At 39.1% G+C, this 16999-nt stretch overlaps 1 protein-coding gene across 2 annotated transcripts in view; it reads left to right on the forward strand.

The window, feature by feature from the left end:
* The window catches only part of SUCO (SUN domain containing ossification factor), a 37974-nt gene that overhangs the window by 18983 nt on the left and 1992 nt on the right, over window positions 1–16999 (forward strand). The window contains exons 7-23 of one of the 2 annotated variants that reach the window (XM_018079084.2): window positions 701–821; window positions 1054–1178; window positions 1656–1723; window positions 2367–2474; window positions 3143–3248; window positions 5104–5124; window positions 5359–5414; window positions 6399–6490; window positions 7144–7209; window positions 9125–9199; window positions 9711–9807; window positions 10773–11939; window positions 12783–12870; window positions 14072–14176; window positions 15119–15273; window positions 15612–15703; window positions 16865–16920. In XM_018079084.2, coding sequence (XP_017934573.2) covers window positions 701–821; window positions 1054–1178; window positions 1656–1723; window positions 2367–2474; window positions 3143–3248; window positions 5104–5124; window positions 5359–5414; window positions 6399–6490; window positions 7144–7209; window positions 9125–9199; window positions 9711–9807; window positions 10773–11939; window positions 12783–12870; window positions 14072–14176; window positions 15119–15273; window positions 15612–15703; window positions 16865–16920 — 2598 coding nt within the window. The remainder of the gene's footprint in view (window positions 1–700; window positions 822–1053; window positions 1179–1655; window positions 1724–2366; window positions 2475–3142; window positions 3249–5103; window positions 5125–5358; window positions 5415–6398; window positions 6491–7143; window positions 7210–9124; window positions 9200–9710; window positions 9808–10772; window positions 11940–12782; window positions 12871–14071; window positions 14177–15118; window positions 15274–15611; window positions 15704–16864; window positions 16921–16999) is intronic. The other variant, XM_018079085.2, reaches the window with a different exon arrangement.

Consider the following 16999-nt stretch of genomic DNA (forward strand, 5'->3'; position numbering starts at 1 on the left):
ACGACCAAGGCCATGGCTTTTTGCTATTTTAGGATCACATTTAAACTGTCACTGATATCTTGGGAGCTAACTTTAAAACATTTTCTACAAAATGGCCTCTACACTTGAAATGTCGAGCCAAAGCTGTTTGTGCATCTGATGGTGTGCTGAAAATGTGTTTGTACAGAGAAGTTGACTTGAAATTCAGTTTAACAGGGTTGCTGCTTTGTTAGGCAAATCCAAAATATTATTTCTTTGATTAAACGTTAAAGAAACCATCTTTAAACATATCATTCTGCTGTTTTTGAGATGTTCAGAAATTCCAGGGGACTTCTGGAATTCTGTCATGACCAAAATTTATGTTGGAAGATTTTTTTGCTGCAGGGAAACCTTTCCTTATTAGTAGGGGGAGGAAAAGCAAAAATTTTGAAGGAAGAGCAGGTGTTTGAGACAGAATGCTTAAATTTTACTTAAAATGTATTACTTTAGCCACAAAAATTGCCATCACCTTGGTGAAAGAATCTGTAATTCCAGGAGGAAATCATCACGTGTTTTTTCTGGCTCGTAATTTTGCTTACCTTGGCACGAAGTTGTTAACATGGGTGCAAGTGATGTGTCTGCTCTTGACTTGATGAGAGCTTGCTTTATTTGTTGAAGTTCATTTTTGTTTTCATTGTTGCTACTGAAAAATATTCACAATCGGTGGCTCTTTCTTTTGCAGAAAGACTTTAAGAAAACAGGAGAAATTGACCCTACATCAGTAATAACTCCAAAGGACCCTGGAGACATTCCAACGTTTGATGAATGGAAGAAGAAAGTCATGGAAGTGGAGAAAGAAAAGAGTAAGTTCAGGATTCGTTGGTTTGCTCTAAATAGAGACTGCTTTCATCTTGTACTAGATTTGAATAGGGAAACTGTCTCCATTTGGAATGCAGCCTGGAACTTCATTTTTCTGCTGGAATTACATAATTAATGGCCTTCATTATATAAAAGCAGTGAGCAGAAGCTCGCTGACAGTGAAAATACTGTTTGTTTGCATGGTTTGTTCTAGTAGCAATATTTTCTTGTTCCTAGGTCAGTCAATGCACCCCTCTGCTGTTGGTGGGCAGCATGCCACTAAAAAGGTCCAGAAAAATAGGAATAACTACGCCTCGGTAGAGTGCGGTGCCAAAATCTTGGCAGCGAATCCAGAGGCAAAGGTAAGCATTTACTAATTATCAGTGTGCATTATTTTAATGTACTGTTATGCTGGAAGTATAACTTAAAGTACACTTAAAACTGAACACTGATTTGTGAAGTAATCTTTTTGTGTTTATTGGGATTTTGATTTATAAAAACGAGACATAGTGATCTGTGCTTTTTTTAAGGGGGATTGCTATAGAGGACTTGATGTCTTTTTAAGTGAATTCAGAAGGGGGAGCAGAGTCTACTTATTACAGAAAATGAACAACTGAATCAAGTTGTATTAAATATCTCACCATAGTAAATAATCTGTGATGGCTTCACAGTAGTATGATTTACTGTGTCCTGTATATTATCTTGCTCAGAATGTTATGAAACTTGGTTATTAGCCCACATACCTAATATCAGTTATTTTTGGAAAGTGGGAAGAAATCCTTGGTGCTCTGTTGGTATCTACCATGCAATTTAAAATACTAATCCTCTTCTTTATACAGAGTACTTCAGCTATTTTGATGGAAAACATGGACCTTTATATGCTCAATCCTTGCAGTACTAAAATCTGGTAGGTTACTGAGGTTTGCTCACATGATTACAATTTTCCATTGTGATGGCAATGTGTTTATCCTGTGGGACTGACTTGACCTTGGTGTGTTGCTGCTTGAAATGGGTGTGTAAGAAACTTTGACAGAATTAGCACAAGATGCTCTATTGTGCCTCCCACAGTAATCTAGCTCTGCTATTGAGAAGTAATATTAAGGTGGTATTTTTATTTACCTCCCTATTTGTAGGTTTTGCATAATTATAATCTTGCAGAAGGTTAGTGAGTATTTAGGTAGAGATTTTGGTTTCTTTCTCCAACTATCAAATAACTAGGAGAGGTGATCAGAATTTACCATATACTAACTGGTATTTCAGATGTGATTTAAATAATATTTACTGTCCTTAGTTTTTAGTTCTGTGACTTGATGCCTTTGAGTACAAGATGGATGAAGCTCTTGTAGCTGCAGGTGCTATCTAGAGCTACTAAGCTGGATATTCAGGAAAATATCACTAGTGATTCTGAAGGGAGCAACAGGTGTTGCCTTCTTACTCTACAGCATTTTTGTGGCTTCGCAACAGTAATGGAGTAAAGGGCTGGGGATTGTAACTGTGGAAGGAAAAGTCTTTTTTTTTCTTTATTTAAATATTTCCTTTTTGTCTTTAAGGTTTGTTGTTGAGCTCTGTGAACCAGTCCAAGTAAAGCAGTTTGACATTGCAAATCATGAATTATTCTCTTCCACTCCTAAAGACTTTCTGGTGTCAATTAGTGACAGGTATGTTATCTAAATTTACCCTTCTGAATGAAAAAATGAAATAATTATTAGATACAAGGCTTCAAAGAACATGGTCTGTGTATGCCTGTTATTATGCAAAGTGTAATGTTTTGTGAAATTCCATGGATTTTCTTTGTGTGTGTATATTGTGTCAATTTAGCATTTTTTTTTCCCTTTGCCTCAAAAATTAAAAACTCAATTTCTTTTTGGATGCTTGAAGCACACAGATTTGGACTTTCAGCACTTGGTCTATTGTGTAGTTCTAACTCTGCCTTGCTCACAGTTTTTCACTGCTTGCTTACAACAGTATTTACAACCTGTCACTTAGATGTTGTGTTCTTCACTGTTCCTGTGAGGTGGCTTTTTTTCAGTTCCAGACACTTTGTTGTAGACTGGCTGAATTTCAGTAATTGGATCAAGTGCAGGGTTTTGTCCTTCGGGGGCTTACACACTGTTTTAAGTATGTGAAGAGGTGCTGCTGAGTTTTTATGCTGGGACTACTTTTATCTTGCAGCTCTTCCTTCCATAAAAAACACATTGCTGTTACTATGCAACTGGAAAGAAAAAATTATTCCTTCTCTGGAAAGGCGTTTGGGGAAACCTCAGCAAATGTCTGTAAACACTGTGTTCTTGCATTTCATTAGCTGACTTCATTGTTTCCTTTCTAGGTATCCAACAAACAAATGGATTAAATTAGGTACTTTCCATGCCAGAGATGAGAGAAATGTCCAAAGCTTTCCTCTGGATGAACAGATGTATGCAAAATATGTTAAGGTAACTTAATACTGCAGAAGCATCCATGCTTGTCAGGGATGGAAGGGTTTGCTGGGCTTACCCTGTGTAACAGCATCCAGAGAAATGTGTTATCCAAGCCTGCCTTCCCATTAATTGCCCTGGGTTCATTAGTGGCCCCAGTGGTATGGGCCATGTACACTCACAAGCCTCTGACCTGCCTCAAAATGGTAACTGAGGGGATCTTGGGAGGCACCTATTGCCTTGTGTCCAAGTGCATACTTAGCTGATAGCTGAATTAAGAAAAATCCAGACAATGTTCTATTCTATTTGACTTAACCAACTGTCCCCTGAATGCAAGATTAGAAGAATCTCAACCTATTTTGTCTCTTGGCTGTACCTGCTTTATACACATACATATGTACTATCTCACTCCCTGGAGCACAGATCAGAATATGTGTCTTTCTTGATATTTTTGTATTTTATTCTGCTGTACAGTTTTAAGTGAACCTGAAAGACTAAATGTTTGAATCTTAATTCTCATCAATAGATTCAAAGTGCAGTTTTGCAATTGCTCATAATTCTGACTTGGGCAAATTATTTAAGCTCACTGCTACTGGAGCATTGCTGTGATATCTCCACCTTCAAAATAGCTTGCATTTATTCAGGAGACTCAAAGAGAATAAAACTCCATAAATAATTAATGTGGTACTTGAACAGGGATAAAAGCTTTTGTGAAAATATGGGGATGTAGTGGAGGTTTAAATTCAAATAAAATATAGACCTTTTAGGTCCTCTCCAGTGATGTGTTTATCTGCCAGTTATGGTGCTGCCAAAAAAAAAAATGTAGTTGTGCTACTGAATTATGCTTTGTGCTTTCATGAAGAAGCAGCTATGAATGACAGTTGTTTAACTTCTCTACCCAGAAATTCTGCATGAGTCACAGAATAAAGATTTCATTTATTTTTAATTCTGTTTTCTGGCTGAATTAACACCTCAAGGTAGCTGGAATCTTGTTTGTCACTGAAGATCCAGAATTCCAGTAGATGCTTCAGCACTTAATCCCTTGGTGGATACAGTGCTCTGCCTTGAATAACATGGTAAAATGTTCAAGTTCTGAGTGTGTAGTCTACAGAAGAAAAGTCCAAAAATTTTTCAAAAAAGTTTAATTTTTTGATGTGGCCTACTGAACTTTTATCAAAAACAATTGAAATTTTTTTGTAAGAGTGCTTTTATGGGAACAGTTGGTCTCACTTTTAGATTATTACAATCCTTCAGTGGTAGTGTCTACGTGTCTACATAGTAGTTTCATAAATGTATTCTACACTTGCAAATTAATTCAGATTAAATAAATACCAGTGTGTAGTCAAGGTGGCACTAGAAATACACGGACAACTGAAGCTTCCAAGATCTGATCTGTCATCAGATGCTCTATTTCTCCAGTTGTGCTTCTATAAACTGAAGCATGTTATGCTGAACTTGAAGTAGCAGCAGTACACAAATGCATGCTATGTGGGGTTATTTTTCCTCTTGAGTCACTTTCTGTAGTCTGTGCTCTTTAAGGGAAAAAAAATACACTTAGAACACCTAACACACTTCAGTATTCTGTCTTCAATCACGCTGCCTTGAAAAATTGAATAACTTAAGTTAAACTTATAACTTAATAAAACACTCGTTGCATGTAACCTTCAAATCTGCAAGGTACAAGGGCTAAAAGAAATCTTGCTACCCCAGGCAGATGTAGTATTGCAACTTAATCCTCCACAGCTTGTCATCTTAGGCATTTATAGTACTGAATTAAACCCAGCCAAACTCTGTAGTTGCCTGTGGCATGTGTGTTCAGCCTTTGTACTGACATCTTTTTTTTTTTTTTCTCCTTTCCCTTCTCTCGCTTCAGATGTTCATCAAGTACATAAAGGTTAGCAACCTCTTCTTTTGGAATGGTGAATGCTTGGGGCTTGGGGGGTTCTCTGCTGCAACTCAGCACTTTAATGCATGGCAAGAATAAATCTCTTGGCCTTTTCTGCTGTGGGCAGTCTGCAAATCCCTTGAATAAACAAAACTTGGAATTTCAAGGTTGAATGTGTATGTTAATGAACTCTTGACTCTGTGGGTCTTTGGAGTTTTATTTTAAGTACCTCTTATTCTTTAGGTGGAGTTGATATCACATTTTGGATCAGAACATTTTTGTCCTTTAAGTCTTATAAGGTAATGTTTTTTGTTTTGCTTTGTCTTTCTACCTCCTTGCAGTGAGGATTAGTCTTTTTCAATAGTATTTGAACAACAAATTCTAGTTTTCAATTGAAGTTATCTGCAAATATTTTGAATTGAAGTAGTTAACCTAACTCACCTGCTGTGTAGACTCCTTCATGTCTGTTTAAAGAAGTTTTGAATCTTTTTATTTGGTTCTCCAGTATGCAAGGAATAGTTTATATTTGTAGGGGGGAGCATGAGGGAACAGGAGCAGCTTTAGAGAAGGACATGAGCGTTCAAGGCTGACCAAGCAAAATAGGGAACAAGTGGTGAACTAAAAAGAGCAGGTTTGGTGAGTGCTTTTAGAAAAAGCTGCTGTGTTTTTTGGCACCCCAGGTGCTTGCAGTTAGTAATGCTTGGAGTATCCAAGTAGAAACACCTGTGTGCTTGTGGTTCAGAGGACCATCAACCTCTGCTCTGCTCCTAAAAAAACAGGTCTTGAACTTGGGAACTCTGTAGTGGTATAAGTCAAACCATATTTTCAGTTAACAAGACTGCTTTAAATTGGATTGATTTGATATGGTCTTGGCAGAACAGGTCAAAGAGAATATAGTATGCAAACTGAAGTAGTTATGAATAGATACTCCTGAAGTTAGTCAGAGGTGAGGCTGAAGAGGAGGTGTAAGAACTCATGGAGAGCTTAAGACAAGGAAGTCTAGGCGTGAGTTAGAGTTAAAAAGGAGGAAAAGACTCTTTGGAATTAGTAGAATGAAAAACAGGATCTTGTTTTTGGTTCAGCATTTAAAAGCCTGCAGTGGACTTTGCGGATACAACTTTGAAAAAATAAACATACCTCCAGCTTAATCTTGGTTAACTGAATGCAACTACTGTGTTTCTAATTAACTTGCTACATAAAAGTAATAGTGCTTATCAATTAGGTAACACAATTACATGACTAATAGGCTAATATTAGGTTTTCTTTTAAAACTTTGTTCATAGGGTATTTGGTACTAGCATGGTTGAAGAATATGAAGAAATAGCTGATTCTCAGTATCAGTCTGAACGACAAGAACTCTTTGATGAAGATTATGGTAAACAAATATTTTGTGCATTTTTTCAGCAATTCACACATCTCCTGTGCTAGTCTGGTGGCTTGTTGTTTCCTGGTTATGATAAAAGATTTGACTGTTAAATTTACTGTGTGTCTTGTTGACAGTGTTCTGGGCTCTTCCAACAATCCTTTTAAGTTTTAAACAATTTGTTTAAATGTAACTATGTGGAAGGTTGCTTTAAAATGCTCGTACTAAGTCTTTCTTTTACTTGGCAGAATAGACAATAATTTCTTCATCTGCTGACAGTAGTCAAGGATTACTAAAATAGCCAAAGCAGCTCACACTAAACAGATTGACACTTAGTGTCCATAGCCCATTTCCTGTGATTGTTTTTATAATCAATGCTACATGCAATTGGGAAGGAGCTTATTTTGGCTGCAGACATGGTGTTTTAATTGAAAAATGTGAAACCATCTACCTCCAGCCTCTGTGAAGCTCAGTGAGTTGTTTGCTGCATCTGTCTTATGAATCCTGGCTAACCCCTGTATCTGACCTCTAACTTTATTTCTGTAGTTTCATTTTCACACAATCAAACTGACATAACTGAATGAAATGTTAAATCTTGAGGTTTATATTCTCTGTCCATGACACATTTAATTTTGATAGTCACAAGTGTTCTTCTTTATACTTAGATTATCTGTTGGATTATAACACAGGAGAAGAAAAATCTTCAAAAAATCTTCTTGGTTCTGCAACAAGTGAGTATGATTTATTAGAAACACTATTGCTGTGCTAAAACAAGATGAGTTAATTCAAAGTAGAATGACATTTTGTCATGCAACATCTACAAATGCCATGTTCTTCTACTGAAGCAATATATTGTAATTCCTATTTAGTTTCATAGGAAAAAATGACAATTTCAAGTTGGGATATCAATCTTAAAGTGTTCTAAAAATGGAACTTTCCATTTCTAAGGATGTCTCTTTTGTGAAAACTTTTTCTGTATGTACAGATCCTGAGCACTTAAGATAATGTGAACCTTGCATAGGGCTGTAAGTAGCCAGTACTCATGTACTGTAGAGCCTTAATTATTTGGAACTTGGAAATCTGTGTTTAATGTGCTTTATTTATAGGAGACAATATAAAGATTTACTTTGTGTACGGTTTGAAAGGGAGGAATGGAGAATACTGTTTCTGAGAAGGCTTTATGTAAATGTTGTAACTTATGTTCTTTATAAGGGCTGTGTTTTTGGTTTTGGTGTTTGTTTTTTTTTTTTAGAGAACTAATAGTTCTTGACTGCCTCTTCTCACTTTTCGCTTTGGAAAACCTCCAGTGTAGGGTTTGTTTGCTAAGAATATGTGAATATTTAGTTTTAATGGCATTCTTAACTGCTGAATTATTCAGGCTAGTATCAGCTCCACACAAATTTTTCTAAGGAGCTCTTACACTGTTCTGCTCTTCCTTCTGTCTCAGTTGATGAAGATTTGTTCCTGTAGTGTAGATTTGCACTCAGTTAATGCTGTCTGGGCTCAGGCTTTCCTTTCATCCCATAGTGGATCAAAGCTGCAGAATTCTCTGATACTATTTCGTAGAAAATAGTTGTCTCCTGAGAATAAAAAGGTCATGGCTAGGAATATTCATAGCTTAGAACAGTTTTCAAAAGGGAAATAGTGCAAAAGGCAGATTCTTTCTAATGTTAGTCTCTCACAGATGAGAGAAAGCAATAAATTCTTCCCTGACGCTGCTTATCTGTTCTCTGTGGCTTTCAGACTTTCTACTCTCAAGCTGTCCTGATGATGCATATTCACATGATCTGTCTGTAAGGGCAGTATTGCAAGTTTACGTTCACTGTCTAAAAAATACAGTGACTTTTCTGTTAGTTTTTTCGAGTACTAAAGCAAAGATTAAAAGATTTGAAACCTCTGTTGCTGATGGTGCTCAGCTGTCTTCCTAAAGCACTGAAACATTGCAGTGATCATTGTTCAGTGGATCTTGTTGTTGAGACCTTTCCTCTCTGGCAGGGTTCCTCTTTTGGAAGGAGTAGAGTTTGTGGGTTTTTCTGTGGTGGTTTTCTTATATGTACATGCCTTGACAAAAGTGATAGGTTTCCATTTTGCATCAGTTGTTTTAAACAAGCAGTGAGGAAGAGGGTCCTCTGAGGGGAAGATGTAGGGATTCCCAGACATTTAATCTCATAGGAAGTATTCTGCAGTCTTCCACTAGTCTTGACATTTCTTGACTCACTTTAGTTCTATTATGAGAAAGGAGCCAGCCTGTCTTTATTAGAGCTTTTCTGTTTGAGTGTTCAAGCTTTAAATTTCTGGCTTAGGACCTTCCTCAGAGATTCACATACTCAAGTTGTCAGCAAATTCCATGCTTAAATACTCTGTTTGTTTTACTATTCCTTGGTTTCAGTGGACTGATGATCAGCAAGTACTTCTTGCTGTTGTTAGAAGGTCCAGCTGGTAAAGGTTAGGTGCAGGTTTCTAGCTTATTAACCTACCCTTTAAAAGGAACAGCTGCATCCCACATAATAGAATGACCAGGCTTTTTTAATGTCTTTGTACTGTGATTCCTTTCAAGCAAGTATTGCAAAATAGCAGATTGCTCAGTGCTGCTCATCTCTGGGCCCTCTGAGTGTGTCCTTGTTGAGTAGCTGTTGTCTCTTTTAGATGCTATCCTCAGTATGGTGAACATTGCTGCTAATATGCTCGGAGCCAAAACTGAGGAGTCGACTGAAACAGAAGGTATTTTATAGATGGTTGTTTTCTTTAATGAAAATTCTGTAAAGTTTTAATTTCTTCTTGTTGTCTTGTTTAATGTTTCTGTGAAGAGTTGGATGACCTATGTTTAAGTGACTTTTTCCACCTTTTATGGCACAGCTGATTAGTGTCATGGAATTCTTATCTTACTTACTGTGAAAAGTGGAACAAAGATGCCAAATTTGCTGAGGAAGGAACTGATATAAAGATGACACATAGGCCTGTTCAGTTTTGTTCAGAGATCTTTACTCTTTGTTACCCAGCTGAAGTTGTAAAGTCTAATTTGCTGCTTCTTTCTGGAAGTATTCTGAGGCTGTCCACAATATCATATTTATAAACTGACAGTAGCACTTTCATTCAAATAACAAATCTACAATTAATTTGGTAGAGCAGTTAATAATCAAAGAAAACCCCAGCAACAAACCCAGACTTCAAACTCTTTGAAAACGAAGATGGTTCTTGACTTTTAATGTTCACATTTACCTCCTTCCTGCAGCAGGGAACAAAAGTGTGTCTGAAAATGTCACTGCCACTCCTGCAACTTCAACAGCTGCACCGAGACTACCTGAACCAACGCCTGTTCCTTCACCAGAGTAAGTGATTGGTGGTGGGGTTTCTCTAATAAGTTCCTAGAAGAGACTAACAGGCACTAGTCTGGAATCTTTGGTACCAGAATGCTCAGGTATGGCATACAGACATAAACAAGTGAAAAAGCAAGTGTTTGGTGAAGTCTGTAGTATGGTAATGTTACTAACCAGGGGAATTTATTGGTTTAGTTACTGTTTATATGTATTTCCATAATAAAACATTATAACATGTTTTGTTTTGGCACAGCAACTGACTTAATATTGGTCCAGGTTTTGTGGTTGTCTCCTGCAAGGGAGACAATTAGGCATTAAATTGTATTGCTGAAACTTCAACCAAATTATACGGGCAAAAATTCGTGTTTAGAAGCTTAATATATTTGCTAGACTATCCTTAATAAAAATTTGTATGCAAATACACAGATTAGGTTGGAAAGAGGAGTTGTATATAGATTCTGGGACTTTTTTTTTCACTTGATTGCAATTGTTGAGAATTGATTTGGCTACTTAGAGCCAAGATTCTACCTCTTAAATGTTAAGACATGAGTTGTGTTGTATTTAGAGGTTTTATAGTTTTCTAGTACTCTGGTCGTTGAGAGACTGAGGAAGTTCAGTGGGAAGGCTGAGATTGTGTTTGCATTTGAACATTGCAGCAGCAGAGTAAGATGTTTGCTGTGGAAGAATTTAGTCATATTTGAAATGGTGACTTTTTTCAGGGGTGAGGGAAGGGGCAATATCTGACTGAGAAGGCTTCTGTTTCAGAAGCAAGGGTTGAAATAATTTGTTTGCAAGTTGAGACTGAAGAGCACCAGAGAAAATGCTACCTTAGAGAATTTCTCACTGTCTTCAAATTGGCCCTTGGTTACCAGATGAAGCCTTGCTGATTTTTCTAAAAGATCCTACTTTTGCAGTCTTCCAGAGCAGGCATGTAAAACTGTTGAATTAACATCCTGTCTTTAACTCTTTTGTTGTAGACTTGTTACTACAGATATTCCACAGATAGATAAAGAGCAAGTAGTGGTGGATTTGACTAAAGAGAGTCCTATTGTTCAGCTTGTACAAGAGTATGAAGAAGATACAAGCCAGTCCACAGTAACCTTGCTGTCCAGTGATGACCAGGAAGAAGAAGCATCGACCTGGTTTGAACTCGAGACAGAGCAGTACTGCTGTGACATGGCAGCAGTGTGCTGTATTTCCACGTTTTCGGAGTACCTGTTTAAGTGGTGCTCAGTGGCAGCAGCCCTGCGTCGGCAGCACGGTAAAACTGGAGGCAAGGACGGGCCAGCTCACCCTGCTGATGTGCAGCAGCCACAGGCAACTCTGACCGAGTCTGTCCCTGCGTCGATAGATGAACCTCTGCCTGAGCAACCGGACAGCAAAGCCGAGAGACCAGCTGGCTCTATTGCTGCAGTTGTCTTGAGCAGTGTGGTCCACGAGGAGATAAGTAATGAGACCACAGAGCCAATTGAACTGGAGCCGAGCCATCCTCAAACTGTCTCTCAGTCCCTCCTCTTGGAAGTTACTTCTCAAGTTAAGCCATCACCCACAACAGACGTGGTGTTGGAGCCTGCAAAAGAAGATGCAGGCCAGGTAGCACTGAAGGGGACTCCCCAGGTGGATGTACCTGAGATCAGTGCTGAAATGGAAAAGGCTGAGAGCTCGATTGTAGAAGAAAGCCCTGTACCTTCTGAGACCAGTGTGGTCACTGAGGCAAAGGAGATGAGCACAAGAGAGACTATGGCTACTCCAGTGATTTCAAAGCCTACAAAGACTGTTCTGCAGCCTGAAAATACAGTGGATGTAGTAGCCAGTGTTGCTGGGGAAGGAAAGGAGAGCACTCCAGAAGTGCAGAAACCTGTTTTGCCTCCTGTCGAATCTTCTGTGGCTGCCGAAACAAAGGAGGACGATCAGGCAGCTGAAGAAGCTTTAATGGCAATTCCAGTCTCAGGGGGACCACAGAGAACAGCTACAGACTTCTATGCTGAATTGCAGAATTCAACAGATCTGGGCTATGCTAATGGGAATCTTGTTCATGGATCCAATCAAAAGGAATCTGTCTTCATGCGCTTGAATAACCGCATAAAAGCCCTGGAAGTCAATATGTCTCTCAGCAGCCGTTATTTAGAAGAACTCAGTCAGAGGTAAGTCTGAGGATGGTCTTAGCCATTGGCACAGAGGAACATCCCTATATGGAGAGTAACACAGGCATAGTTGGGTAGAGTGTAAATCACAGCATAAAGCTTTATGGAACACTGAGGAAAGTAACTAAGCCTGGGTAGCTGCTGGAGACCCAGATGTCTGTGTGTGGGAGAGGTTCCCTCTTTGTATTTCAGATACAGTCACATTTATTTTGTTCTGAGGAATATTGCTGTGGGTTTTTTAAAAGGATTAAGTGTTGCCAGGAGGTAGGCACTAATCCTATCCCTAATCCTTTCAACCAAAGGGCACATCCTTCTGTTGCTTTAAAACTGAATGCCACAGACCTACAATGCCTTCTTTATTGAGTTACTTCCACTTAAATTACTATGTTATCCATCTGTAATAACTCCTGTTGAATAAGTGAGTGTGGAGAAGGAACTAAGAGCTTTCTGTGAGGGATGTATCTATATTAGTGTTTATCTGTGGTGCTCCTTAGGGACAGGAGAAACGGGAAATGTACCAATTTCAGAATTGGTTCCAAGGAAGGGGCTCTTCATTATACTTACTGTTGTGTTGTCTCTCAGCAGTCAGTGTTTCCAGAGTGAAGTTCAGTAAATTGGACTAAATTCCAAGGTGTTTAAATAGATTTGATTTTAACCTTGGGGAAAAAAACAAACAAACAAAAAAACCCAGAAAGACACATCTGTTTTATGTGCCAGACTTAAAAGTAAATGCAACTTGATATTTAAATAAAACTTTGGGCAAAGAGAAGTTCTTTCACTGGCAAGTCTAAGCTGAGGAGTTTTATGCACTAGTATTTCAGACTTACATTCTCTTTGTTTTAGGTACCGAAAACAAATGGAAGAAATGCAGAAGGCTTTCAATAAAACAATAATAAAACTTCAGAACACCTCAAGAATAGCAGAAGAGCAGGTATGGCTTGTTTGAGTATTTAAGTGTTTTCCTAATTAAGAAAGTTTACTTTTAATGAAGAGTTGCAAGGAGTTGGAGAAATCCTCTTTCAGTTGAGCTGTATATCTGTGTTTTACAAGTATCCATCCCTTACTTCCCTGTTTTTTTTCTCCACAGTAAAATTCTTATCTATGTTCCCAGTTGTTTCAGAGTAAGGCCATTCCCAGCTCTGTTTTCTGATTTTGTATTTGAAGAAAAAAAATAAGTTATCAGCTGGTAATGGCTAAAACAATTTTTTTAACTTGGTTGGTTTTTCATATCTGATTTAAAGTATAGATAGACAAATTCTCTGCTGCTGCTGAAGAGACCTAGCCTATAGCAAGGTAGAGGGGTACAGTAAAGGCTTAAGTGAAATTTGCATTTGAAAATGTAATTCAGGTAACAAAGCTTTAGTTCATTTTTTAAAATGTGGGTTTTCCCTGCTCTACCATCCTGGCTTTTCTGAGCAGCTGTGAAACACAGCCTGTAAGGTTGTGCTGAATATTCACTAAAGCAACTCTGCATGTGGCATTGAGACAGTTTGGGACCAAGCCTGCTAAGTTTCTGAAGTGCAGTCCCAGGCCTGTAGTTTACTCATCTATCACCAGTGAAGAAAATGGCAACTTCAAGTGTGTTCTCATTTCTGTTCTGTTTTTTGAAGAGTATCAATGCTGATCAGTCTCCTCTTGGTTAACCTCTCTGATATTCTGCTCACCTTCCTTGATTTCTCATAGGATTAAGAATCCTGTTAGGGCTCTTTCCGGGGAGCAGCTCCAAAGTTGTTGTTCCTGGCTCCTGTCATTAAGTGACTGGCTGCCTGATCCTGGGACAAGAGCTCTGTGTCAGCCCTGAGACTGGAGCTGTGCCTGGTGGTGTGCATGTGTATTCTGTGACGTGGCAGTACTCAGCCTCCTGACAGCCACTGCCTGGAGCTGGCTGCTCACTCTGCCTGGAATGAGGGCAGCACAAGTCACTGTAATGAAATGCACTTGGCATAACCTTACGAAATGTTATCTGACAGGTCAAAATGTTACATAAAGCTGGGCTAAAAACAATACTGGATGGGTCATGTGGCTGCAGAGTTGCCTGGCTGTGTCAGACAGAAAGAACACTAACTGTACACAAGTGCATATGATAGTGGGAACCTGACAAGCACTAACATGACTGTGACTCTTGAACACAGGATCAGCGTCAGACAGAAGCAATCCAGCTGTTACAAGCACAGCTCACCAACATGACCCAGCTGGCTTCCAATCTGTCAGCGACTGTGGCAGAGCTCAAACGGGAGGTAATTACAGTTCAGCAGTATGGCACGAGGACTCAGAGGAAACAGATGCATAAACAGATCTCTGTTTGAAGAGACCAGAGTCTTTAAATGAAGCTTTAAGTTGTCTGTAGTGTTGCTTTCAGCTTGCTTTATCCTAAGCTTTTAGCTACAAATTTGAGTAGCTTGAGCTGTTTTGTGCACAGCAAAATTGGTAATGATTACTACAGCCCTACAACCCCATGACTGTAGTCTGAGCTAAGGCACCTTTCTCCTTTCTTCACTGGATATTGTCATCTTTGGAGATTAGGGGGATCTTGGCAACAATACTGAGAAGGTCTTGTCTCAAATGTTTGTTCTCCTGCCTGGGATTTCAAGCAGTATCATAAACATGACCTTTTTAATTTTGTGCCTGTTGCCAGAGACCTCCCTTGAGCTGTTTTCTAACACTTAGTGTGACTCCTTCTTTGGTACCTGGCTGGCTAAGCTCCTGTTCACGAGTGCTGTGGTTAGTGAAACCACATTGAATCAAGTGATTATAATGGTGTTCTGTGAAGTACTTCAGTGTCAGCTGATGAAAAGCATCACTTAATTTGCTATAGTGTTGCATCCATGCCAATTGTAAACCAGAGAAGTTACCTTCTAAGCATGCTTTTTTATTGCTTCAGGGAGGTTTGAATGCTCTTTACAAGGGGTGGCAGCTCCTCTAGTAATGCTGGTACTGTAGGCAGTAAATTACTGTCCTGTGTTAGCACTTAGTGGGATTCAGCCTTCACTCCTTCAGTGCTGCACAGCCCACAGACTGCATCAAACCTCTGAAAAACTACTCAAATTTGAACAAGTGTTAAGTGAAACTGAAGGACAGTGACTTTGAGAACACGTAATTTGTCTTTTAAAGTTTAAAACACGAAAATAGTAGTATCAGGAAATTATTCTGTCTTTAATAATTGTATCCAATTCCTGCAGGTTTCTGATCGACAGACTTACCTGGTGATTTCGCTGGTTCTTTGTCTCATCCTGGGCTTGGTGCTTTTTGTGCAGCGGTGCAGGAGCCCTTCTCAGTTCTGTGACGATTACCTCTCAAAAATTCCCAAAAGCAATCACTACCCTAGCCCCAAAAGGTAACGTATTTATATTTGAAACTTAATTGTTATTGCAGCTTTTTTTGGTATTTCCACAGTCTGCTGGTACTGAAATATCTGCTTTAATTCTGAGTTGTCTTTCTGCACACTCAAAACTGATGGCAAAGAGCCATTACTGCTTTGTAGTAACACTCTCCTAGAAGCATTTTGGGCCTACTACACTCGATAACGTGTTGAAAACACAGTGCTCTGTCTGATTGCCAGGCTGTCTTGGGCACCTCAGTTCTGTCTTTCTACCAAAAATGCTTTTTAATGAAAAATGTGTATGACAAAGTACTGAGAAAAATGTGTTAAAAAAGCTTTCTGGAATTTTCTAGGTGTTTTTCCTCCTATGATGATATGAATCTGAAAAGAAGAACTTCTCTTCCACTGGTCAGATCACAGTCTTTTCAGCTAGCTGGTAAAGAAGGTATTATTCATATTGTACATCTAGTTTCTAGTGTTACTCTTAGTGCTACACAATGTGCATATAGTTCATATATGTGTTCTGTAGGACAAGGTGGTTTGTGAACAAATCACCAGATATTCATAGAAGTGTGCTGGATTATGCTAAAACCTTAAATGCAGTTTTTGATATCAGTTGTGCTCTGCTCTGCACATGTTTTCTTTGGGTTAGTAGCAATCCATGCAGGCACTCAGATCTGCAAAGCTGTCAAACTTGCAGAGTAGTTTTTTTTTCTTGTAAGTGTCAGACGTGGGAAGTCTGAGTGCCCTACTTTTCAGAAGTCTTGATAGTCTGTGTTTGAAACTTGGCAGGTATTTAGGATTCAAATTTAGCAACTGTGGTAAGAAATTTAGACCATTTATCTTGGCTTGGGCATGAGGAACGATCTGGTCTTTTCAGTATTCACGTTAGACTTGGGACAACTGAATTTTGATTTCTTAGGCCATCATTGTCATGCAAAATCAAGTGTTGCAGATTGTAGTAATTACCAAGTATGCAGTTGACACTGTTCTTTGGGTGCAGCAAACTTGCCTCACAAGTTTTTGTACTGTGAATGCAAGTGCATGAAAACTCGTAAGTTGAGTTGGAAATGTGTTGTAATAAAGACTAGCTAAGGCCTATGCTATTTTATTTTCTTTTTTGAAAAAACACACTTTTCCTGAATTCTCCCCTGCTTCATCTTGGAAGAATGCTTTTGCTTCCACCAAAGCACTGGTGGAAGAATGCCAGACTGGTCTCATGTCTGTCTGAACGTCTGTGTCCTTGATAGGTGCACGTGCTTCTGTCCTGTCAGGGTCAGGTTGCTTGTTAAACACTGTTATGCTGGTTTGTTTTCTTAGACATCAGCTTTTGCTGACTCCTGCTCCTTTTCCCCAAAGGATGTTCTCTGCTCCTCTCCCATGACCTAATTTATCAGAAAACCACCTGTTTTCAAGTGTGTGCCACTGACAGCTGCCATGACAGCACAGTGGAATTCCTCTGTGTGCTCCCTCACTTCCAGTGTTTGTGTTGTGCCCCCTTAACTTACAAAGGGAGAAAAAAATGTGCCTGATAAGTGGAATATTTTGTTGTGTTGCTCTAGAGCTGGCAGTGTCAGGACTGCTAAATGTGTTTCCTCTCTTACAGTGGATCCAGAGGATCTGTACATTGTAGAACCTCTGAAGTTTTCCCCAGAGAAGAAGGTACTGTGGGTTGGGGTGGGAGGGCTGGTGGGGCTGAGGTGCTTGTGCTGGCAGGTGATTGAAGGCGTCTTGGCTGCTC

Source organism: Manacus vitellinus, unplaced genomic scaffold (assembly GCF_001715985.3).
Source record: "Manacus vitellinus isolate BGI_N305 unplaced genomic scaffold, ASM171598v3 scaffold_44_pilon, whole genome shotgun sequence".
Classification (NCBI taxonomy): domain Eukaryota; kingdom Metazoa; phylum Chordata; class Aves; order Passeriformes; family Pipridae; genus Manacus; species Manacus vitellinus.